Below are 25,046 nucleotides of genomic sequence, written 5' to 3' on the forward strand. Positions count from 1 at the left end.
AGTTCCCTTCCAAGCCACTCTCCTGACTTGGAAATATATTGCTATTCCTTCAGTGTCACTGAGTCAAAGTCCTGGAATTCCCTCCCTAACAGCATTGTGGATTTATCTACACCACACGGACTGTAGCAGTTCAAGAGGCTAGCTCACCACCACCTTCTAAGGGCAATTTGGGAAGTGCAATAAATGCTGGCCCAACTAGTGATGCCCACACTCCAAGGGAAAATAAATAATAAAAAAATTTAGACACTCCAAGGGAAAATAAATAATAAAAAAATTTAGACATACCTCTGGAGCAGGAGGGAATTGAACTCAGGACATTGAGCACCCTCCCTTAGACCACTGGTATATGCCCAGCATTTCCTGCTTCTTTTTAAACGACACATGGATTATTGGAATGATTGGGATGAGAAAACACAGCAAACAAGATCTAGAACTATGGTGGCATATGGTGCCAAGGGAGGACATTCAGTCCATCGTGCCTGAGCCAGCCATCCAATTAACCGCTTGCTTTTTTTCATATCACTGCAATCATTTTCCTCTTCAAGCATTTATCTAATTTTCTTTCAAAGGTTACCATTTTAAAGTTACCATTGAGCCTGTATCTGCCACCCTTTCAGGCATTCTAAATCCTAACTGCTTGCATTAAAATGTCTTTCCTTATGTTGCCTCGTATTTTGCTGCATTAAAACTGTGCCTTCTGATTATCTCTGCCCCTGAAAACAAATTTTCCTTAATTGCTAGTAATCTATCAAAAACCGTGTGCCCCTCTATCAAATCCCCTCTTAACCTTCTCTGCTTTACACTATGACTGAAGTCTGCGAGCACCATTCTCGTACATCTTTTCCCTCCTTTGTGAGACCTGAACATCCTTCTCAGGGTATGGTGCCCAGGTCTGAACATCCCAGCTGAGGCCTAAGACTGAGTAACAAATAAGGAGTAACAAAGAATACATGTACAACCAGATTATGTGAAAGACTACCCATTGTCAGCACAAGTTAAGAAATAAACAGAATTCTTTTCCCTGCAGGAATAAAGAAAGAATTAAGTTTTTTGGTGAGTCATAACATGAATGTCAGCAGAGATTAACTTCATGAGTGATCTGTGATAAAAATTTGAGTCTAATTTTCTAAACCTAATTGCCATCATTTTTTGATAGTTTCATAACATTTGGTGATCCATCATAGCTAGTGACACTTCAGACTTGCCTAGAAGCCATCACTACGTTTTGGCAATCTTATTCACCATGACCCAAACACTGTTCTATGTGATATTAAAGGAAATGGCCTTGTGGTATTATTGCTGGATTTATTGAACTTAAAGAGCTAGGTGAACCTGGTTCAAATCCTGCTCAATTAGATATTGGAAATTGAATCTAATAAAAATTAAGAGTCTAATGATAACCATGAAGCTGTTGTTGGAGGGGAAGAAAAAACATCTGATTCTCTTTAAGGAAGGAAATCTGCCATCTTACCAGATCTGGACTACATGTGACTCCAGGCTTACAGCATGTGGTTGACCCTTAATTGCCCAATAGGCAATAATCGGTGGTCTAGTCAGTGACACCCACATCCAATGAATAAGAAAAGAACTCATGCTCTCTGTATTTCACAACAGTTTGACATAGAACAAGGAAATTGTCACATTCAAGAGATCTTTGGCAAAAGAGGGAGAATCAGTTTTGGATGATCATGTGTACTGGCTGTAATACCACTCTGTTGCCTCTGATATGTAGAGGAATTTGGGTCCCTAAAAGAATATGGGTACAGCAAACAATTCGGAAAGCTAATTGAATGTTATCATCCATTGTAAGGGGAATTAAACACAAAAGTACATAAGTCATTGGTGAGGCCACGTTTGGAGTTTTTTTTATTCATTCACAGGATGAGGGCATCACTGGCTAGGTGAACATTTATTGCCCAGAGAGCAGTTAAGATCAACCACATTGCTATGGGTTTGGAGTCACATGTAGGCCAGACCAGGTAAAGGTGGCAGTTTCCTTTCCTAAAGGACATTAATGAAACAGATGGGTTTCTCCAACAATTGGCAATGGTTTTATGGTCATCGTTCAACTCCTAATTCTGGATATTTATTGAAGTCATAGTTCACCATCTGCCATGATGGGATTTGAACTCAGGCCATTTGAACATGAGCTGATATTCTGCATTACTCGGCCATCAGCTCCCCTGATTGCCTTACTTAAGGAAGGATGTAACTGCATGTAGTTCAGACAGGGTTTTCCAGATTAGTGTCTGGAATGGGAACATTGCCTTACAAGGCAAGATTAGTCAGATAAGATTTGTGTCTGCATGAGTTTCGAAGAGTAAGAAGCACCTTTATTGAACAAGATAAAATCCTGAGATAGCTTGACCAAGTGGAAATGTAAAGGATGTTTCCTCCTGTGGGAGGATGTAGAACTAGGGATCACTGTTTGGAAATAAGGGGTCACACATTTAAGACAGAGGATCATGGGTCTTTGGAACTTTCTCAAAAGGCAGTGCAAGCAGTCTTTGAATATTTTTAAGGCAGAACTTGATGCATTCTTGATAAACAAAGGGGTGTGAGATCATCAGGGTTAGGCAGGAATGTGGAAGAATCAGATCAGCTATAATCTTCTTGAATGGAGGAGCAGACTTGAAGGGCCAAGTGGCCTACTCTTCCTCCTAATTTGTCTGTTTGTTTGCATTTCCTCCCTCGAAGATGAATATCTCCCTTTATTTTGGTCAGTTTCCAGTCCTGAAAAGTTGGTTGAAATGAGGTTTCTCTCCGTTAACTCGCACTTGCTTTATGGTTTAGCACCAAAGGCTGCCAGGTATCTCCATCAAGTGGGCAGTCTCCAATTCTGAGCCTTTTAAAAAAAATTCTCTAGCTCAGGAATACAGAAAACACCCCTAGCATCATCTGGAGCTGGTGGTATAATGGTAATATCACTGAGCTAGTAAACCTGAGACCGCGGTATAATGCTTTGGGTTCAAGTCCCACCACAGCTACAACTGGAATTTAAACTTAACTATTGAATAAACTGGTATCATAATGTGGTAACCATGAAACTATCACTGATTATTGTAAAAGAGACTATCTACTCTCACCAGCAATTAATAATAAATTTCAAAAGAACTGCGGATGCTGCAAACCAGAAATTGCTGAAAAAGCTCAGCAGGTCTGGCAGTATCTGTGGAGAGAAATCAGCGTTAACGTTTTAGGTCCAGTGACCCTTCCTCAGCATTGGACCCAAAGAGTTAACAATGATAAATTCCAATTGTGCAGGCTGACTTCTGATTTTCTTTTGCATGCGCAAATATAAAAACATTTCTACTTTATTCAAGTTTTTTTTCCTTGCACATATGTATTTTTCTCTTCTTTTTTAAGGCTTTGTTAGGTTTTTACCATTCTTTATGTAAGATTGTAATTGTATTGGAAGCAATTCAGAGAAGGTTCTCCAGATTAATTTCAGAGATGAAAGACTTATTGTAAGAGGAGTGATTGAGCAGTTTCAGCTAATACATGCTACAGTTTAGAAGAATGAGAGGAGTTCTAATCGAGATATATAGGATGCTAAAGGGGATTGACAAAGTAGACATAGAGAGAGTGTTTCCTCATTTGGGGAAATCTAGAAGGCGGGGTCATTCACTTAGAATAAGGGGTGGCAGATTTAAAACAGAAATGAGGAGAAATTATTTTTCTCAAATGGTTGTGAATCTGTGGAACTCACTACCCCAGGGTGCAGTGGATGTTGGGACACTGAGTAAATTTAAGGAGGAGATAGACAGATTTTTAATTAGTAACATGTTGAAGGGTAATGGAGAGTTGGGAGGAAAGCAGAGCTGATGCTGACATGAGATCAGCTGCGATCGTATTAAAAGACGGAACAGGCTCAAGAGACCAAATGGCCTACTTCTGTACCTAGTTCTTATAGTATTATGCTATATTTAATTTAATTTAATTCAGAGATTTCGCTGTTCCTACACATGCTTCAGCAAATACAGCCATTAGTTCAAGGAAGGAAATCTTTCCTGGTCTGACCTACATCTGTCTCCAGAGACACAGCAATGGTTTCGGCTCTTAACTTCCCCCTAAAATGGCCTAGTGAAGGGTAATTAGGTATGGGCAACAATTGCTGGCTGGTGAGTGACACTGACCTCCGTGAAAGAATATATCCCCCAGACAGTCTTTCTGAAATTGGAGAAACCAGGGCAGAGCGTGTGACTGAATGAAACTATCACTGTTTCTCCACCTCGAAATCCTTCCTGCCTCATTGCTAGCATTTTATTGAACAGCCTCACAAGCACAGAACACAAAACCAGGAAGACTCTGCTGTGATCAGGGTGTGAAAGTGCCGGTGTTGGTCTGAATTCATTCCTGATGAAGGGCTTGTGCCTGAAACATTAATTCTCCTGCTCCTTGGATGCTGCCCGACCTGCTGTGCTTTTCCAACACCACTCTAATCTTGTCTCTAATCTCCAGCATCTGCAGTCCTCACTTTTGTCAAAGTCAGAACAGATGACACCAAATAATTGTCCAACAGGTTTATTTGAAATTAATTTCAAACAATGCCTGTTGGACTATAACTTGGTGTCGTCTGACTTCTGATGTGATCAGGGTGGACATGGGACCTGGAAGGGGGAGAGGGGGTCACTGGGTGAAAAAGGCAAACACAGGACCTTTTCCTCCACCAAACTGGTACGAAGTTTCAACATATATGTACTGGATAAATGTTCAGCCAGCTTTGCAAATGGTAAAACCCTGTATTGAGATGTTACCGAGACCCTGGATTTTGCACGAACTGATTTGCCAAGAATTTTAATTGCACATGGGAATCACGTGTTGAAATTGTAGACCCATGCCCTTGAATTATCTGCTCTGATAAGATATGAGCTTATCCCCAAGATCATAAGATCGCACCGGAGACAGGAGATTCTTTTAATTTCTTTGATCCCGTCAGGGCAGTATGCAATCCTGTTGTCTTCCCCATTACAGCTGCTGTTCCTTAAATGAGGCCAGCATTCTGACCTCAGCCACTACTTCCAGGAAACCCCCCTCAGCTGTTGATCATTCTCTATGTAAAGAAATACTTCCTGGCATCCAGACTGACTTTGACCTTCACAATTCCGAACCAGCGTCCTCTTGCCATTCCCAAAAGTTTTGTTGCTGTTTTACTTTCACTCTCCCACTGATCCGGGGATACGATAAGTTGAGGTAATATCTTTAAAGTAACACAAAGTAAATTGTAAAGTTTATTCAGTAGTGTGCCATGTTTGTTGTATTCACAGAGGCACGACCTATTCCTTGGTTCCTACTGGGTGATTAATGAGTGATAATAAGTGGGAACAGGGCTGACAATGTTGGGGATAGACCTTGTTTTCACCAATAGTCAAATTTATTTTTTAATTCACTCATGGGACATGGATTTTGCTGATTGGGCCAGCATTACAGCGTGTCCCTAGTTGCCCTTGAGAAGGTGGGGGCGAGTTGCTTTCTTGAACCACTGCAGTCCATGTAGGTTGACCCACAATTCCCTTGGGAGGGAATTCCAGGATTTTGACCCAGTGGCAATCAAGGAACAGTGATATATTTCCAAACCAGGATGGTGAGTGGCTTGAAGAGAAACTTGCAAAGGTTGGTTGAAATAGCTACCGATATCCCATCACCAAGTCATACTTTATTTACAAGTGAACTTTGGTTCTGCCTCATTCAGAGTCAGCAATCAGAGTATTAGCATCTCTGACACTCCCCTTTTTGTATGTCAGCCAGGGCTCCCTGGTTGAACTAGATTTGACGGGCCCAATCAGGGAACTCATATTCTCTGAGGCCAGCCTCGTTACAATCAGTACAGTAGTGTTCCCATGTATTTGATTCCCTTGTCCTTCTAAGTGGGAGTGAGTTTGGAAGGTACTATTTAAGGCTCTTTGGTGAATTTCTATAGTGCATCTTGTAGGTTGTATTCACTGCTATTATTCCTCATCAGTCATGGAGAGAGTCAATGTTTGTGGATGGTGCCAATCAACGATGCTGCTTTGTTCTGGATGGTGTTGAGCTTCTTGAGTGTTTTTGGAGCTGCGCCCATCCAGGCAAGTGGGGAGTGTTCCATCACACTCCTGACTTGTGTCTTGTAGATGGTGGACAGACAAATAGATGATAGCAAGTTGGTTTTCCATCACATGCAATTTTTAATTTACATTGAAGTCAATCGGGAGTGATGTAACGTATGTTGCTCACTCACTGTCACATGTTTTACATTGATGTGAAGATCTGTACCATTGTGACTAGACAAGTGCAGGGAGACATACTGTTTTAAAAATTGCAAACATGTAGATTATCCGAAAATGGACAAGTACAGATAGACATGATGAGAGTTTGGAGATAAAAGGGTGGTTATTCTTAATGATGCTGAAATTGTAAAACTCCCTCCTTCACAAACTAAGTTCTCTGCACAATTCGTCAGCTTCTGTTTCCTTCCCAAATGGCTTCTTCCTAATTCTTATATTCCAATTTAAAATCTGTCTAGCAAATGCTGGTTCATTTCTATTTATTCTTCGGTCTTGACCAAACCCTCCTCTAAAAGGCTGAGGCAATGCCATCCGATTGGGATGGTCACAGGGTCATAGAGATCTTCAGCACAGAAAAGCACCCTTTGGCCCATCACGTCCAAACTGGATGAATTAGATGGGATGGAATTGAAATTCAAGCATGCCTACCCGACACAGTTGGGAAGTCCTGCCCATGGACACTGATAAGAATATCCAATATTTTGCCTTATAGCTTCATCTAAACTTGCAATTAAAGGAGTAAGTTAGATGCAAGAGTGTTGAGTAAGGAAGGGTCAGTAAGTTCACATTTATTGACTGTGCATGATTTTAATCTTCTATCTACTTTGGAATTCAAGGTTCAGCCGGATGTGGAAGATCTGGATCCAAGTTTACTTGGAGATGAAAAGAAAGAGGAGGAAAAGCTTGGAAAGCTGCAATATTCCCTGGATTATGACTTCCAGAATGGACAGGTTTGTGTCTCAAGTCACTTTGTGTAACAGGACTGATATGTTTCGAATGTCTCACACTGTGAGCTAAAAGATAGGATGTGATTGATTCCAGTTAAGTTGCCTTTGCACTGAAACGTTCCTCACACATGTCTCATGCATGTTTACGTTGTACAGGTAAAAGGAGAACTTTCTTAATCATGACTATAATTGGCGATCCTCAATTCACCCAGAGACCGGTCTCCAGCAGGCATGTAGATCCGTAGACACTGCAAACTCTAAGCCATGCCCAGATCAGGGTGATTAGATTAGATTACATTGATTAGATTTTAGATTAGATTACATTACAGTGTGGAAACAGGCCCTTTGGCCCAACAAGTCCACACCGACCCACCGAAGCGCAACCCACCCATACCCCTACATTTACCCCTTACCTAACACTACAGGCAATTTAACATGGCCAATTCACCTGACCTGCACATCTTTGGACTGTGGGAGGAAACCGGAGCACCCGGAGGAAACCCACGCAGACACGGGGAGAACGTGCAAACTCCACACAGTCAGTCGCCTGAGGCGGGAATTGAACCCGGGTCTCTGGCGCTGTGAGGCAGCAGTGCTAACCACTGTGCCACCGTGCCGCCCAAAACTGAACTGAAGGTCTCCCTGATCCGGAGGGAGAGAAATCCTCATCACTCATCCTGGTGGCTTCTGCAGCAGTTAGCTGGAGTGCAGAGCTATTGAGTGATCAGTGGCTATCCTGTCTGTGAAACACTGACCACAGTGGTCATGGTGCATGAGTAAACAACAGGTTCAGGTCCTGCCATAACAATTTGTAGGTTAGAATATACAGGGGTAGTTACATTCACTTATTTGAGGGCAGGAAAATAATATCCTATTCGCGCTTTCTCCCTATATCTTTTGATCAGAAGGAACTCTATATGATTCCTCCACAGGCTCACTCCTGTCTAGGTGAAGAAATTTCACTTCACCTCCATCCCAAGTAGCCTACCCTGTATCCATACACTGATCCCTGGGTCAGGACTCCCTGGTCATTGGGAACATCCTTCGATAACAAGTCAATGATGAACGTGCTGCTGAAACATGCCCATGTACATAGGTCCCTCAAAGTTGCTACCCAGGTTGATAGGATTGTTAAGAAGGCATACGGTGTGTTAACTTTTATTAGTAGAGGGACTGAGTTTTGGAACCATCAGGTCATGAGTGCAGGAGGAGAAAGGATGTTGATGGTTCAGATTAAGTGATTGGAATGTGAGAATGGCAGAACAATGGTGCGTCTAACAACGAGACTAGAAAGAACAGACAGTCCCACTGGTGTGTGTGTGTGTGTGTGTGTGTGTGTGGGAATGGGAGTAAGTTCGCAATTTGAAGGAGTTGACCTCAAAATTGAGCTCAGAAGGTTGTAAAGTGCCTACTCTGAACGCGAGATGTTGTTCCTCCAGTTTGCGCTGGGATTCACTGGAGCACTGCAGCATGCTGATGACAGACAATTGGGCATGCAAGGAGTCTGCGCTAAAATGACCAGTTACGGGAAGGTCAGGGTCATGCTCACTCACATGTGTTTGGCACAGCAGTCACCCAGTCACCTACTGGTTTTTGCCAAAAGACTGAGCTGCCGGGAACTTGGGGATCTCAGTATCTATGCCTGCCCAGGACTGGTTGACTCTATCGTGGGCGGCACGGTGGCACAGTGGTTAGCACTGCTGCCTCGCAGCGCCAGAGACCCGGGTTCAATTCCCGTCTCAGGCGACTGACTGTGTGGAGATTGCACGTTCTCCCCGTGTCTGCGTGGGTTTCCTCCGGGTGCTCCGGTTTCCTCCCACAGTCCAAAGATGTGCAGGTCAGGTGAATTGGCCATGCTAAATTGCCCATAGTGTTAGGTAAGGGGTAAATGTAGGGGTATGGGTGGGTTATGCTTCGGCGGGTCGGTGTGGACTTGTTGGGCCGAAGGGCCTGTTTCCACACTGTAAAGTAATCTAATCTATCATTGTAGGCCTGTGTGTGTTTATTAGATGCTAATGGTTTATTCTGTGTGTTTTCAGCTCATTGTTGGGATTATCCAGGCAGCTGAATTGGCTGCCTTGGATATTGGCGGAACATCTGATCCCTATGTGAAAGTTTACCTCCTACCAGATAAGAAGAAAAAATTTGAGACCAAAGTTCATCGCAAAACTCTCAACCCCACTTTTAACGAATCCTTTACCTTTAAGGTAGGACCATGAAATGACAGCTAATGGTTAAATGTCTACATTTTATGTGCTTGCTACTGAGGGTTGCCAGGGATAAAATGTGGTGACTGGATTTTATTAGGCACTGAGGGTGCTCTACTTGTTACCATGACAGTGCCTTCACACCAGAATTTTAGTTTCAGTGTAATGGTGGGCGTGTGAAAGTTTCACACCCTGCTCACATATTGTGAAAAACGCCAAGCAGTACAATTGCATGTTTCGTCTTAACAAACTTGGGTTGCTTTTGCAGAGAGAATATGTTAAATTATGTAACAATTGTGTGAAGTTTCAGTCGTGACAGCGGTGGGAGCAATTTGAAGTGATAAATCATGAGTTGTTACTGTGCATTGTTGAATGTGACTCGCACAAACCACCATTCCCTGTTAATGGGAGCATAACCTGTGTCAGCATAGGTTCAGTGCATGTCTCTTTTAACTCTGAGTCAGAAGGCCATTAATTCAATTGCCACTTCTGAAATTTATAAGCGTAATCCATGCTGGCCTATCAGTGGTGTGCTGAATCTTTGGAGGCTTGTCTTTAGGAAGATACATTAAACCCATCCCTGTTTACCCTCTCTGGTAGATGGGTAAGGTCCTATGACACTGTTCAAGAAAGAACAGGGGAGTTCTCCCAGTGACCAGGGCCAATATTTATACCTCAGTCACCATCACTTAACACAGAATATGTAGTCACACAACACTTTGTGTCCGAGGGCAAAGGTGGGAACCGGGAAGGGAGGATGGCTGGGGCCTGGAAAAGGAAAATCAAAAATAATTGGTGTAGCATGGTGGCTCAGTGGTTAGCACTGCTATCTCACAGCGCCAGGTACCTGGGTTCAATTCCACCCTTGAGCAACTGTCTATGCGGAGTTTGCATATTCTTCCTGTGTCTCGTGGGTTTCCTCCTGCAGTCCAAAGATGTGCAGGTGAGGTGGATTGGCCATGCTAAGTTGCCCATAGTGGCCTGGGATGAACAGGCTAGGTAGGTTAGCCATGGGAAATGCAGGGTTCTGGGGATGGGTTGGGTCGGGATGCTCTTTAGAGAGTTGGGATGGACTGGATGGCCTGCTTCCACTCTGTAAGTATTCTATTCTTAAATGCCAACAGAGGTATTCTACATGCAATTCTTGATTATCACCTCCACATTTACCTTACTGTCTCGTTTTAGCAACAAGCAGAAATTAGACTGTGGAATGGAAATGTGCATGAGTTGGTGCAATCATTAAAATGTTTACAATGTAAACAATAATTTTGACACTGTATCATCTCATGAAATTGTGGAACATAATTATATTTCTTGGCTCTGAACTTGGGTGGAAGTTCACCAATCAGAATCATAGCAGCCATCTGAGCATCTCAGACAGTCAACCCTTCAATTTCTTCTCCAGTATACTGTCTGTCCTACTTCATAAATCAGCTTCTCCCAATTTATTGGCAATTGGCCGTCTGAGCTCTGGTGCCACATGGTGTAGGTGTGGAAGTGATCTGAATGAGACTTTCTAATCAATCCCCATTGTGGATGTCCCCTCCAATACTGCACTGCTGCAGGGCTGAGATTCAGATGTCCCCTGCAAACCATTTGAGATCACAGACAATCTGGGCGGGTGATTAATGCGTCTCCTGCTGGTTCCCAAACAGCAGATGATTAAAAACTGACTTGGGCAGCTGTCATTTGGCTGCAGTAACCTGAGAAGTGACAGATTGGAGCAGTTAGGAAGAGCAAGATCTTGACTGTAATAAACTGGAAGAAGCTGATTTATGGAGTAGACAGACAGTGTACTGGAGGAGAAATTGAAGGGTTGAGCATTTGAGATGCTCAGATAGCTGCTAAGATTCTGATTGGTGAATTGCCATTGAAGATTAGAGCCAAGAAATATAATTATGTTCTATCATTTTTCTCAGTGTCTGTACTGACATTAAGCCATAGGTCACAACTACATGTGAAGTCAATGGTTGCTCACAAAACAATTATATTGGATCACATTTCAGACATTAGAGTCTCACTAAGAGCAGACTAAACAGGTGAATAGCAATTGCAAATCTTATCAAGCTTTTGAAACAAATACTGATTAGCTGTAATTTCTCAGTGTGTTTCTCTTTGAATTCATTCTGTGTCTCAATCCTGTGTTATCCAGCAGGCAAGGACAGGTGTCGTATGTCACTAAGCCATGCAATCTATGAGGTAGTAGGCTAGGTTCACAGGTTAGGCAGAGTTAAGTCAATTGGATCAGTAACTGGAACTTTACTTCTGACATCTGTGGCCTACTGACTAAGAAAGGAAACAAACAGTCTATTTCTGTTTACAGTACCACCCAAACATTCCTGCAGGAAATAATTCCAGATGAAGACATGAACAGGATTGCTCTAATGCCTTTTTTGATTTGATTTGATTTGATTTATTATTGTCACATGTACCGAGAGACCGTGAGAAGTGGTGTTTTGCGTGCTATCCAGGCAAATCATACCTTGCCTAAGTACATCATGGTAATAGAACAGAATGCAGAATATAATGTTACAGCTACAGAGAAGGTGCAGAGAAAGATCAACTCTAGTTTACGAGAGGTCCGTTCGTAAGTCTAATAACAGCAAGGAAGGAGCTGTTCTTGAATATGTTGGTATATGTTTTCAAACGTTTGTACCTTCTGCTCGATGAAAGAGAGTATAACTGGGGTGGGATAGGACTTTGATTCTGTTTTTAATTAACTCTGCTGCTTTCTGGAGGCAGTGGAGTTAATAGACAGAGTCAATGGATGGGAAGTGGTTTTTGTGATGAGCTAGGCTGCATTCACAACTCTCTGAAGTTTCTTGTGGTCTTGGGTAGAGCAGTTGCCATACCAAGCTGTGATGCATCAGAAAGGGTGCTTTCTACAGTCCATCGATAAAAATTGGTAAGAGTCCTTGTGGACATGCCAAAATCCTATTGCCTTCTGAGGAAGTAGAGGTGTTGTTGTGCTTTCCTGACTGTAACATCAATGTGGATGGACCTGGACAGATTGTTGGTGATATTTACTCCTAGGAAGTTGAAGCGCTTGACCATCTCCCATCTCCACCTCAGCACAGACAGGGGTGTGTCCTCCACAAAGCTTCCTGAAACCGATGACCAGCTCCTTCGTTTTTCTGACATTGAGGAAGAGATTATTGTCTTTACACCTTCTCACTGAGTTGTCTCTATCTCTTTCCTGTACTTAAAAATGTGTTGCTGGAAAAGCGCAGCACGTCAGGCAGCATCAAAGGAGAAGGAGAATCGACGTTTCGGGCATAAGCCCTTCTTCAGGAATACATATTTTCCTTCTCCTTTGATGCTGCCTGACCTGCTGTGCTTTTCCAGCAACACATTTTTAAGCTCTGATCCCCAGCATCTGCAGTCCTCACTTTCTCCTATATCTCTTTCCTGTACTCTGTCTCATCATTTTTCTAGATCTCACCCACTGCAGTAGTGTCATCAGAAAATTTGTAAACGGAATTAGAGCTGAATTTTTGAGTGTATGAGGAGTATAGTAAGGGGTTGAATACACAGCCTTACGGTCACCAGTGTTGAGGCCAGTTGTGAAGGTGGGGATGTCACCTATTCTCACTGATCGCAGTCTATTGGTCAGGAAGTCGAGACAGTTGCAGACATAGTCCTAGGTCTTAGAGTTTGGAGATGGATTTGGTTGGAATTATGGTGTCGAAGGCAGAGCTAAAGTCAATAAATAGGGGTCAGACATTGGAGTCCTCATTATTCAGATGCTCCAAGGATGAATGTAAAACAGGGAAATGGCATCTGCTGTGGACCTATTACGATGGTTGGAGAATTGTAGTGGATCAATGCAATCTGGGAGGCTGGAGTTTTTTAGATTAGATTACATTACAATGTGGAAACAGGCCCTTCGGCCTAACAAGTCTACACCGACCCGCCAAAGCGCAACCCACCCATACCTCTGCATTTACCCCTTACCTAACACTACGGGCAATTTAGCATGGCCAATTCACCTGACCTGCACATCTTTGGATTGTGGGAGGAAACCGGAGCACCCGGAGGAAACCCACGCAGACACGGGGAGAACGTGCAAACTTCACACAGTCACCTGAGGCGGGAGTTGAACCCGGGTCTCTGGCGCTGTGAGGCAGCAGTGCTAACCACTGTGCCACCATGCCGCCCACGGTTGACGTGTACCATTACTAACCTCTTAAAGTACTCCATTATGATTGGTGTCAGAGCCACCGGGTAGTAGTCATTTACGCAGGGTGCCTAACCTTTCTTTGGCAGCAGGATGATAGTGGTCTTTTTGAAGAAAGTAGGAACTTCACATCATAGCATGGAGAGGTTAAAGCTGTCTGCAAATAATTCCACCAGCTGGTCCACACAGGATCTGAGTGCACAGCCGGGAACTCTATCCAGGCCAGTTGCTTTCTGTGGGTTCACTCTCAAGAAGGCCAATCTAATGTCTGCGGCAGTAACCGTGGACCCGAGGCAGTTGGGGCAGGTGACATCATTTCACTGACTTCCTGTTCAATACAAGCATAGAATGCATTGAGCTCATTGGGTAGGGATGCATTGTTGTCAGGAATTCTACTCGACTTGCTTTGTAGTCCCGTATATTGTGTTAGCCTTGCCATAGTTGACGACTGTTCATCTGGGACTTGTTCAGTTGACAAGCCTGCTGAGATTCATGGTCTACGTTTAAGAGCTAACTAATGTATTAAATGGAGGCCAACATCTAGGGAACCACGTTCTAGAAGCATAGCCATGCTTTCAGGGGAATAGGGGAAACTGGCACAAAGAATTTTGGTGCATATAATTACAAAAGGATTGTGGAAAAGGAAATTTATTTCAAACTTTATGGGCAAAACTGGAGTAGTTTCTTTGAAATGAGTCATTGAACATTAGAGCTGTAGAGTCTTAGAGGTCTACAACACAGAAAAAGGACCAATCGTCTATTTAAATGGTCATTGGATAGGCATATGGACGAGAATGGAATAGTGTAGGTTAGATGGGCTTCAGATTGGTTCCACAGATTGGCATAACATCGAGGGCCAAAGGACCTGTACTGCGCTGTAATGTTCTATGTTCTATGATCCACCAAGTATGTGCCAGTCAAAAACAGCCACTTAAACATTCTAATCCCATCTTCTAGCATTTAGCCCATAGCAGTTTATGCCTTGGCTTTGCAAGTGCACATCTAAAGATTTCTTAAATGTTATGAGGGTTTTTGCCTGTACCATCTTTATAGACAGTGAGTTCCTGATTCACACCACCCTCTTACTGAATAGAATTTTACCTTACATCCCCTTTAAATCTTCTGTCCCTTACATTAAATCTCTGCCATCGGTCTTTGATCCCACCATCAAAGGTACTTTGTGTCAATGCAATCTATGCCCCTCAACATTTTATATCTCTGTCATAACTTTCCTTAGGCTCTTCTGCTCTGATGCATAACTGCAAATATTGAAGATCCCTTTCTAGCAAGATTCCTAGAAATCTCAGAACTAGCCATAAAACTGCTTGCTGTGCATAGGCCTGGTTGGGGCTGATTTGAATAGTGATTGACCTGGAGAGATTCCTGTTTTATCAACGTCAATTGGAAGGAGGCCAGCTAAGAACAAGCCAAGTTGGGGGAAAGCTCTCTATAAACAAGCTGCCCAGCTGATCCCTCCTATTTCTGAATAAAAACAACAGTTCAGGGTAAAGCCTGTTTGTTGCTTTGAAAGAATGATTGAAGGAACACCTCAATGTGTACTTCTTAAGCAAGCTACATCTGCAAACAACAAAGGCAACTATGCAGGATTAGTGACTTGACCACATTGGCCAGAACATCAGAACAACAGTCTTTGCAACATCATTTGCTTTGTCTTTTTATCTTTGAAATAACCCATTGACTGAAGTGTTTTTTAGAAAGTCAATCTCTGCAAAAAAGCTTTTTTTTTGGTTGTTAAGAGTATGTGTGTCAAACATTGGGCAGCTGGTGGTGTGTCTTGCATGGGCGATGTATTTGAGGGAGATACAATGATGTCCTTTGATCAGTTGGCATGGAAATAAGAGCTATCGAACAGGACCTCTTTCGTTTTTTTTTTCAAATTAGGGATTTTATTCAAAAAAAGACTACATTTTTGACAGATCCCTATAAATTTGATATAGAGAGGAGGGTGCTCAGTGCTAAGAGTACACTTTCTGTCAGCACTTTATATCAACAATTGGGGGCACCCCTGAGATGAGTTTGATCGACTCTGCAGGGTGTGGGAGAGAGAGTTAGGCGTTGAGGTCTCCTCAGAGGCATGGGAAGATATTTGGGAAAACGTAAGAAAGATATCAATTTGCAATAGGACCCATGCTTTACAGTTGAAGATTCTCCACAGGCTCCACTTGGCTCCGGATCATTTGTCAATATTTAAACCAAAAGTATCTTCAATATGTCCCAAGTGCAAGGTTGGTACAGGCACTCTTACACATTGTCTCTGGTCCTGTAGTAGGTTTCAAACATACTGGAGCACTGTGGTGGGTGCAATGAGGGGATTTTGGGTGTAAGGGTGGAGAAGGACCCAATCTCTCTTCTTCTTGGGCTGCCCCAGTGTGTTCTCTGTAGATGCGCACAACATCCTCACTTTCTGCGCAAGGAAGAATATCTTGCTAGTTTGGCTAGCAAGGTTAGCGGAAGATTGTTATGGAGCATATCCCCTTAGATTTTCTCACAAGTATGGTACACTACAAAACCGAGAATGTTTATAAGACATGGTGGTCCTTTTTGGAATAGCTGGACACAGATTTGTCTGCCACACTAATAAGGGCTTTTATATAGCTGCAACGATTGTGCTTTACAAGTCCAATATCCAGAGAGGCGGAACTGCGAACATATGAATATGTGAAAATTAATGCTCTTGATATTTGAGAGTGAGTGCTTGGTTTGGCTGAGCTGTTATTATTTATTCGTTTGTTGTTGGTTATTATTTATTTAGTCAAGTAGTTAGTTGGATTTTTTAAAATATATTTTTCTATACATATTTATACATTTGTACTTGAGGGCAGTTTGGGTTTTTTAGGTTTTTTTGGTGTTCTTTCTTTGTATTGTTTTGTATTTGTTGTAATATTAAAAAATCTATTTTTCAATAAAAATATATTTTCAAAACGTGTGTGTGAGAGTGGCTGTGTGTTTGTGAGTGAGTGTGTGTTTGTGTGAGTGTATGTGTTTGTGTGAGCGAGTGTGTGTGTGTGTTTGTAAGTCTTGTTTTGGTAAGCCTGGTTGATAGATTTTGTTTTGATTAGATCCTGATACAGATAATGCATTTAATTGGTCACATTGGTAACTGGAAAAAGTACTTCCATTTTATCTTGTGACCTGTGGAGTTGCAAGGCTAGAGTTTGTTTTATTCATTCATGGGAAAAGGATGCCGCAGGTAAGGCCCAGCATTTATTGGCCATCCCAGAGGGCAGTTAAGAGTCAACCACATTGATGTGTGTCTGGAGTCACATGTAGGCCAGACCAGGTAAGGATGGCAGGTCCCCTCTCTAAAACTCATTAGTGAACTGCATGGGTTTTCTGACAATGGATCAATGGATTCATGGTCATCATTAAACACTTAATTTTAGATATTTATTGAATTTAAATTCCACCATCTGTCATGGCAGGATTTGAACCCAGGTCCCCAGAACATTAGCTGGGCACCTGAATTAACAGTCCAGCAATAATACCACTAGGCCATCACTTCCCCATAAAACAGTGACAGTGCTTTCCTCCAGCCTGGATCATAACAAGATATATCAAGAGAATTACATTGCATGGCAACAAACAGTGATGGGTTTAGGTGGAATGTGTATCAACCTTTTCTTGCTAATAGCAACACTTAATCCTCTCAGCAACCACAAGTTGAACCATTCTGACTCATGTGTCTTATGTAAATGAACAGAATCACAGCTGAAACATCTTTCAATCTCAAAAGGATGGAGCTACATTTGCAGCATCATGCAAAATAGTAGGAGGCCATTTCACCCATTATATTTCTGCCTTTCCTTTAGTTAAGCAATTCAATTTGTCCCACATGCTTCCTCATTCCCCACAGCCTTGCACTTTTTTTCTCTCTCTTTTAGGGATATATCCAATCTCCTTTTGAAAGCTCCTCTTGTATCCTGCTTCCCCTGCCTTTTCAAGTTCCCGGTTCCCATCAACCCAAATGCATAATGAAAATCTTATCTCCCCTCTTTTGCCAATTATCTTATTTTTGCCAAATATCTTGTTTGTGTGGAGTACAAATGTACGTGCTAGCAGTTTCCTCCATCAACACCTTCCAACCATTGACCTCCACCATTCAGAAGGGCAAGGGCAGCAGATACATGAGAACACCGCTACTTACAAACTCCCCTCCAAGCCATCTGACTTGGAAATACGTCATCATTCTTGGGTCAGAACACTGTAACTGCACTGTGGCTGTCCCTACAACCTCAATGACTGCAGTGCTTCAAGAAGGCAGTTCACTACCACCTTCATCATGGCCAGTATGGGGAGGGCAGAAAACACTTACCCAGCCAGAGATGCTTACATCATCTCGTGAATGAATAAAATAAGTTTGAATTATTTAATTTATATGAATGAAATAAATAAAATAATCACACATTCTGATGAATATAATTGTGCCTGGCTTATGCAAGAAGTCAGCAGCCCACTTGAATCAAGTTAATAAGGACCATACCAACACACACCCACCTATTCAAGCACTGTTATATTGTACTCTTCCCAATGAAAAATAATTTCCAACACTTGAGAATGAGAAATTAACTTGATAATTATATTACTTATACAAAGGAAAAATCCACACAGTGATTGAGGGAGCATTTTCTCTCTGTCAATTTCATAAATGCAATTATATACAGGATTTAAGATCTGCAGCAGCAAAGATTCAATTATCATTATACTCTCTGTTATCATGTGCTTTCATGCCACACTCTGAGGAGGGGTTCTTTACAGACTGATAGAGGAAAAAGCACTTAAGCTTAGACCATCAAAGTAACACTATTCATATGTACATTAATGAGAAATAGTACTGTATGCAATAATCATAAAAAAAAGCTTCTGACTCACATTAGATAAGGATTAATCTATCTTCTTCATTTGTTCATCTCCATATGTTCTCAAGACTCTCTTCAGCATTGTAATCAGGGAGGGAATGGCCGAGTGGTATTATTGCTTAGAAGATTAATCCAGAAACCAAGGTGATGCTCTGAGGACCTGGGTACAAATCCCAGCACAGCAGATGGTGAAGTCTGAATTCAATTGAAAGAAATCAGGAATTCAGAATCCTAATGACCATGAAGTGATTGAGAGGAAAAATCCATCTGATTCACTAATGCCCTTCAAGAAGTCTGCCATTCTCACCTGGTCTGGCTTACTTGTGACTCCAGGCTGACAGCAATGTGGTTGACTCTCGGTCACCCTCTGCAATGGTCCAGTAAGCCATTCATTTTTATCAATTGCTACAAAATATCAAAGAAATGAAGTCAGATGGATCACCTGGCATTGACCTAGGCACTGGAAAAGACAACGGCAGAAAGAGCCCTGGTAATCCTGCAAAGCCCTCCTTACTAACATCTGAGGGCAAGGGTCAAAACTGGGAGAGCTATCTCACAGACTAGTCAAGCAACTGCCTAACAAAGTCATGCACATACCTTACAGACATTGCCCCAGAGACCACCATCACCATCCTTGGATATGTCCTGTCTCACCAGCAGGACAGACCCTGCAGAGGTGACAGCACAGTGATATAAGTCAGGAGGGAGTTGCCTTGGAAGTACTCAACATTGACTCCGGACCCCATGAAGTCTCACGTCCTCAGGTGAAACATGGGTGAGGAAACCTCCTGCTAATTACCTTGTACCGTCCTCCCTCAGCTGATAAATTTGTACTCCTCCATCCTGAACAACACTCAGAGGAAGCACTGAGGGTGGGAAGTTTATAAAATGTACTCTAGATGGTGGATTTCAATGTCCACCACCATGAGTGGCTCGGCAACAGCTATACTGATCAAGCTAGTAGAGTCTTAAAGGACATGCTTACTAAATTGGGTCTGCAGTAGGTGGTGAGGGAACCAATAAGTGATTGATCTCAGCCTTACCAATCTGCCAGCTGCAGATGCATCCATCCATGACAGTATCAGTAAGAGTGATCACCGCACAGTTGTTGTGGAAATGAAGTCCCACCTAAACATTGAGAATACCCTCCATCGTGTTGTGTGGTACTATCATCGTGCTAAATAGGACAGACTTCAGCAACACAAGACTGGGCATCCATGAGGTGCTGTGGGGTATCAACAGCAGCAGAATTGTACTCCAGCACAATCTGTAACCTCATGGAACAGAATATCCCCTACTCAACCATTACTATCAAACCAGGGAATCAACCCTGGTACAATATAGAGTGCAGGAGGCACCAGGCATGCCTGAAAATGAGGTGACAACCTGATGAAGCCACCAAACCAGACTACTTACATGCCAAACAGCATATGCAGCAAGTGATACACAGAGCTAAGCAATTCCACAACCAACAGGTCAAATTTTAGCTCTTCCATCCTGCCACATCCAGTCGTGAATGGTGGTGGCAAGTTAAACCACTCACTGGAGGAGAAGGCTCCATAAATATCCCCATCCTCCATGATAGAAGAGTCCAGTACATCTGTGCAAACGATAAGGCTGAAGTGTTTGCAGCAATCTTCAGCCAAAAGTGCCAAGTAAATGATTCATCTTGGCCTCCTCCACTGGTCCCCAGCATCACAGGTACCAGTCTTCAGTCAATTCGATTCACTCCATGTGATATCCAGAAATGGTTGGAGACACTGGATTCGGCAAAGGCTATGGGCTCTAACAACATTACTTCAGGATTCGCCATTCCTCTATCCAAGGTTTTCCAGTACACCTACAACACTGACATCTACCTGACAATGTGGAAAATTGTCCTGTACATAAAAAGCAGGACAAATCCAACCCAGCAATTACTGCCCCATCCGTCTACTTTCAATCATCAGTAAAGTAATGGAAGGTATTATCAACAGTGCTATCTAGCAGCATCTGCTCAGCAATAACCTGCTCAGTGATGCCCAGTTTGGGTTCCGCTAGGGCCACTCAGCTCCTGACATCATTACAGTTTTTGTTCAAACATGGAGAAAAAAGCTGGATTCCAGAGGTGAGATGAGATTGACAGCCCTTGACATCAAGGCTGCATTCGACTGTGTGTGGCATCATAGAGCCCTAACAAAACTGAATCAGCATGTATCAGGGAGCAAACTCTCCACTGGTTGAAGTCACACATGGCACAAAGGAAGATGGTTGTGGTTGTTGGAGGTCAGTCGTCTCAGCTCCAGGACATCTCTGTGGAAGTTCCTTAGGGTAGCGTCCTAGGCTCAACCATCTTCAGCTGCTTCACCAATGACCTTCCCTCCATCATAAGGTCAGAAATGGGGATGCACCATTCACAACTCCTCAGATACTGAAACAGTCCATGTTCAAATACAAGATCTGAATAATATCCAGGCTTGGGCTGACAAATAGCAAGTAACATTCATACCACAAATGCCAAGCTATGACTGTTATCAACCACAGACAATCTAACCACCGCTCCTTAACATCCAATGGTGTTAGCATAACCGAATCCTCCACAATCAACATCCTCATGGTTACCATTGACCAGAAACTTACTGGACTCACCACATAAACATAGCAGCTACAAGAGCAGGTCAGCAGCTAGGAATACTGCCCTGAGTAACTCATCCCCTGACTCCCCAAAGCCTGTCTGCCATCTCCAGGGCACAAGTCAGGAATGTGATAGAATATTCATGACTTGCCTGGATGGGTGTAGCCCTAACAACACTCAAGAAGCTTGACACCATCCAGGACAAAGCAGCCCCCGCATGATTGGCACCACATTCACAAACATTCACTCCCTCCACCACAAAGGCAGCAGTGAGTACCATCTACAAGATGCACTGCAGAAATTCATCAAAGATCCTCAGGCAGCACCTTCGAAACCCACATCCACTTCCATCTAGAAGGACAAGAGCTGCAGTTACATGGGAACACCACCACCTTAAAGTTCCCTTCCAAGCCACTCACATCCTGACTCGGAATTATATTGCAATTCCTTCACTGTTGCTGGGTCAACATCTTGGAATTCCCTCCCAAATGGTATTTTGGGTTAACCCAGAGCAGGTGGACTGCAGCAGTTTAAGAAGGCAGCTCCCCACCATCTTCTTAAGACCAACTAGGAACAGCAGTAAATATTGGCCCAGACAGTGACACCCATGTCTCACAAATGAATTTTGAAAAACATGTGATGGAGCACTTCTAGCATGTTCTAATGCTGCCCATTCTGTGGCATTTATGCCAAGCACTGTGCAGGTCAATAACATCATTGCAGTGTAGCTCTAGGGCCCTAATGCCTTCATACAAGAGACTCAACACCAATTTTCTTCATTAAACACCATGTTAATGAGAAAAAAATGATTCAATGATAATCAACACTGAAGCTTAAAGGGAACAATTGGGAGGGGTGACTAAATGCTAAGTTGAAGATAAGTTTTGAAATGAGGAGAATAAGGTAAAAAGAAAAGTGGAGGCAGTTTAAGGAGGTAATTCTGAATTCTGGAGTCTGAATAGGAGACATGGCTTCTTGTTGCAGAACGAAGGCAAAATGGACAATAAATAAATGAGAGGAAGAGAATGCCTGATGACGAATACATAGGGCAGGAGGAGATTATAAAGGTCAGATTTATTCAGAGATAGAGGGATAAAATTTTTTGATTCATAGGACGTGGGAATCTCTGGCTTGGGCCAACATTATTGTCCATTGTCAGTTAGCCTGGAGAAGGTGGTGGAGGAACTGCCTTCTTGAACCACGGCAGTCCACGTACTGTAGGTAGACCCACAATGCCTTTGTGGGAATGCCAGGATTTCGATCCAACGACACTGAAGGAATAGCGATATATTTCCAATACAGGATGTGTGTGGCTTTAAGGGGAACTTGCAGGTGGTGGTGTTCCCATGTTTCTGCTGCCTTTGTCCTTCTAGATGGAAGTGGTTGTAAGTTTGGAAGGTTCTGACTAAGGATCTTTGGTGAATTACTGTAGTGCATCTTGTAGATAGTATACATTGCTGCTACGGAGTGTTAGTGGTGGAGCGAGTGGATGTTTGTGGAAATAGAGTGGTGGAGTCATAGAGGTGTATAGCAGTAGAAATAGACGCTTCGGTCCAACTCGTCCATGCCGACCAGATATCCTAAATTAATCTCGTCCAATTTGTCAGCGCTTAGCCCATATCCCTCTAAACACTTCCTATTCATATACCCATCCAGATGCCTCTTAAATGCTGTAATTATGCCAGTCTTCATCACTTCCTCTGGCAGCTCATTCCATATTCGCAACACCATATGAATAAAAAGTTGCCCCTTAGGTCCCTTTTAAATCATTGCTTTCCTAAACCAACACGGTGCCAATCAAGCTTTATCCTTCTTGAGTGTTGTTGGAGCTGCCCCCATCCAGGCAAGTGGGGAGTATTCCATCACACTCCTGACTTGTGCCTTGTAGATGATGGACAGATTTTGGGAAGCCAGCAGGTGAGTTATTCGCTGCAGGATTCCCAGCCTGTGACCTGCTCTGTAGTTACAATACTGATATGTTTAATCCAGTTCAGTTTCTGCTGCCACAATGTTGCTTGTGGAGTCTCAGCAATAGTAATGCCATTGAATGTCATGGGCAATGGTTAGATTCTCTCTGGTTGAGTTGGTCATTGCCTGGCATTTGTGTGGCATGAATGTTACTTGCCACTTGTCAGCCAAAACCTGCATATTGCTCAGGGTTTTGCAGCATTTGGACATGGATTACTTCAGTATCTGAGGAGTCTTGAATGGTGCTGAACATAGTGCAATCATCGGCAAACATCCACACTTCTGATCTTATGATCGAAGGAAGGCCATTGATAAAACAGCTCAAGATGGTTGGGTCTAGGTCATTACCTTGAGGAGCTCATGCAGAGATCCTCTGGAGCTGAGATAACTGACAAACCAACAATCACAATCATTTTCCTTTGTGCCAGATATGACTCCAACCAGCGGAGAGTTTTCTCCCTGATTTCCATTGCCTCTGGTTTGGCTCAGACTCCTTGGTGCCACAACTCTGTCAAATGATGCCTTGTTGTCAAGAGTAGTCACCTCATTTCTGAAGTTCAGCTCTTTTTTTCTTGTTTGATTTAATTTGATTTATTGTAGTCACATGTACCTGAGTACAATGAAAAGCTTTGTTTTGTGAGCAGCATGGATAGATCATAGCAAACAAGGACATACAGATCATAGGGTGCTTAACCAGAGCGAGGTATACAAGGTCATGCTGCACAGGAGGTGCCCAAAGCAACATCAACATTATTTGAAGTTAGAGATGTCCAATCAGAGGTCTAATAACAGCGGGGATGAAGCTGTTTTTGAACCAGTTGGTGCATGTGTTCAAGCTTCTGTATCTTTTGCCTGACGGAAGAGGTTGTAGGAGAGCATTACCAGGATGGGAGGGGTCTTTGATGATGTTGACAGCCTTTCCACAGCAGTAAGAAGTGTAAGTGGAATCCATGGATGGGAGGTTAGCTTTCGTGATGGTCTGGGCTGTGCACACCACCTTCTGTAGTTTCTTACCACGTTTGGACCATGTAGTGAGGACAGGAGCTGAGTGGCCAAGCTGCGTGTTAGTGAGCAAGGAATTGCTAAGCAAGACAATGGACAACTACATTTTCAAATTTAACATGTTGGGGAGGCAATACAGAGAGTGATGGAGCTCTTAGATTCGTATGGGGTAGGATGAGAAGGGAAAGTGTGTTGGAGAAAATATCTTGAAATAGTGTCTTGCATTTGCCTGCTCTGTTGTAATAACACAGCAGTGTTTAAGGGCCTTTTAGATACTCATGTAACCTAATTTATGACGGGATATTGGTTTTAATGCCATACTTAAACTGCTATAATTTCATGAGCAAATATATTCCTCAGCTATTATAGCACCGGCAGCTATTTAACCACTGACAAAAAGCATGGGGGAGGATGAGTGCATTGCAAAGCACAGATTGAACGTAAGCAACGCAGTTAAAGGAAGTCATGGCATAATGTGCCAGTATCCCAAGGGCACAAGCATCACATGGTACCCCAGCGCTAAATAGACACAGCATCATACCACAGTGCACCAGAGACTGTGGTATTGCCCGCTGCACCAAGCACATTTTATTTTTAGGCTGTGTGGTGTATTCAAACATCAAACAAAGCCACGTGAGTGAGTCTCTGTTGATGCTCACTGAAGTTGACAGCACGAGGCAATCTGATTTGAATTCAGTCACTGCCTTATTCTGAGTTCACCATGTGGAATGGCCAAACAAAGAACTCTCCTAGATCAGCCCAAGATGTTTTTCTATTCTCTGGTCTCTGTTAGATAGATCGGATCACTTCATGGAATACCCAGCAACACAGAACGTTGTTGTACATGGAATCAATGCTTAGTACCTTTTAGCTGTGAGATTGAAAAAGAATTGTTTGTATGATGTGACCAAAATTTAATGCCTATCCCTAGTTGTTCTAAAACCATGGGCTGTTCCTTCCCCAGGCTAAAGGAGCAAAGTCATCATAATCCCAGAGGACCACAGGGCTGTTCCCTCATTAGTGAGAAAGAGAGACAGAGAGAGAGACAACTGGTTGTGATTTAATCTGAGGGTCACCATGCCTCAGGTGAGAGGCAATCTTGAGAAGATGGGACCTTCATAGTCACCTTCTCCAGGAGATGGAGTTTGTAATATAATCAGAATTGATAATATATTGTGATAGTGATGGTGTGACAATAACATCAACAGTC

The 25,046-nt window shown here is 42.8% G+C and overlaps 1 protein-coding gene across 2 annotated transcripts in view; it reads left to right on the forward strand.

The window, feature by feature from the left end:
- The window catches only part of LOC122542176 (synaptotagmin-1-like), a 144,426-nt gene that overhangs the window by 97,918 nt on the left and 21,462 nt on the right, over positions 1-25,046 (forward strand). For both annotated transcript variants that reach the window (XM_043679615.1, XM_043679616.1), the window contains 2 exons: positions 6,881-6,994; positions 9,031-9,198. In XM_043679615.1, the coding sequence (XP_043535550.1) occupies positions 6,881-6,994; positions 9,031-9,198 (282 nt within the window). The remainder of the gene's footprint in view (positions 1-6,880; positions 6,995-9,030; positions 9,199-25,046) is intronic.

This window comes from Chiloscyllium plagiosum, chromosome 39, assembly GCF_004010195.1.
Source record: "Chiloscyllium plagiosum isolate BGI_BamShark_2017 chromosome 39, ASM401019v2, whole genome shotgun sequence".
Classification (NCBI taxonomy): Eukaryota; Metazoa; Chordata; class Chondrichthyes; order Orectolobiformes; family Hemiscylliidae; genus Chiloscyllium; species Chiloscyllium plagiosum.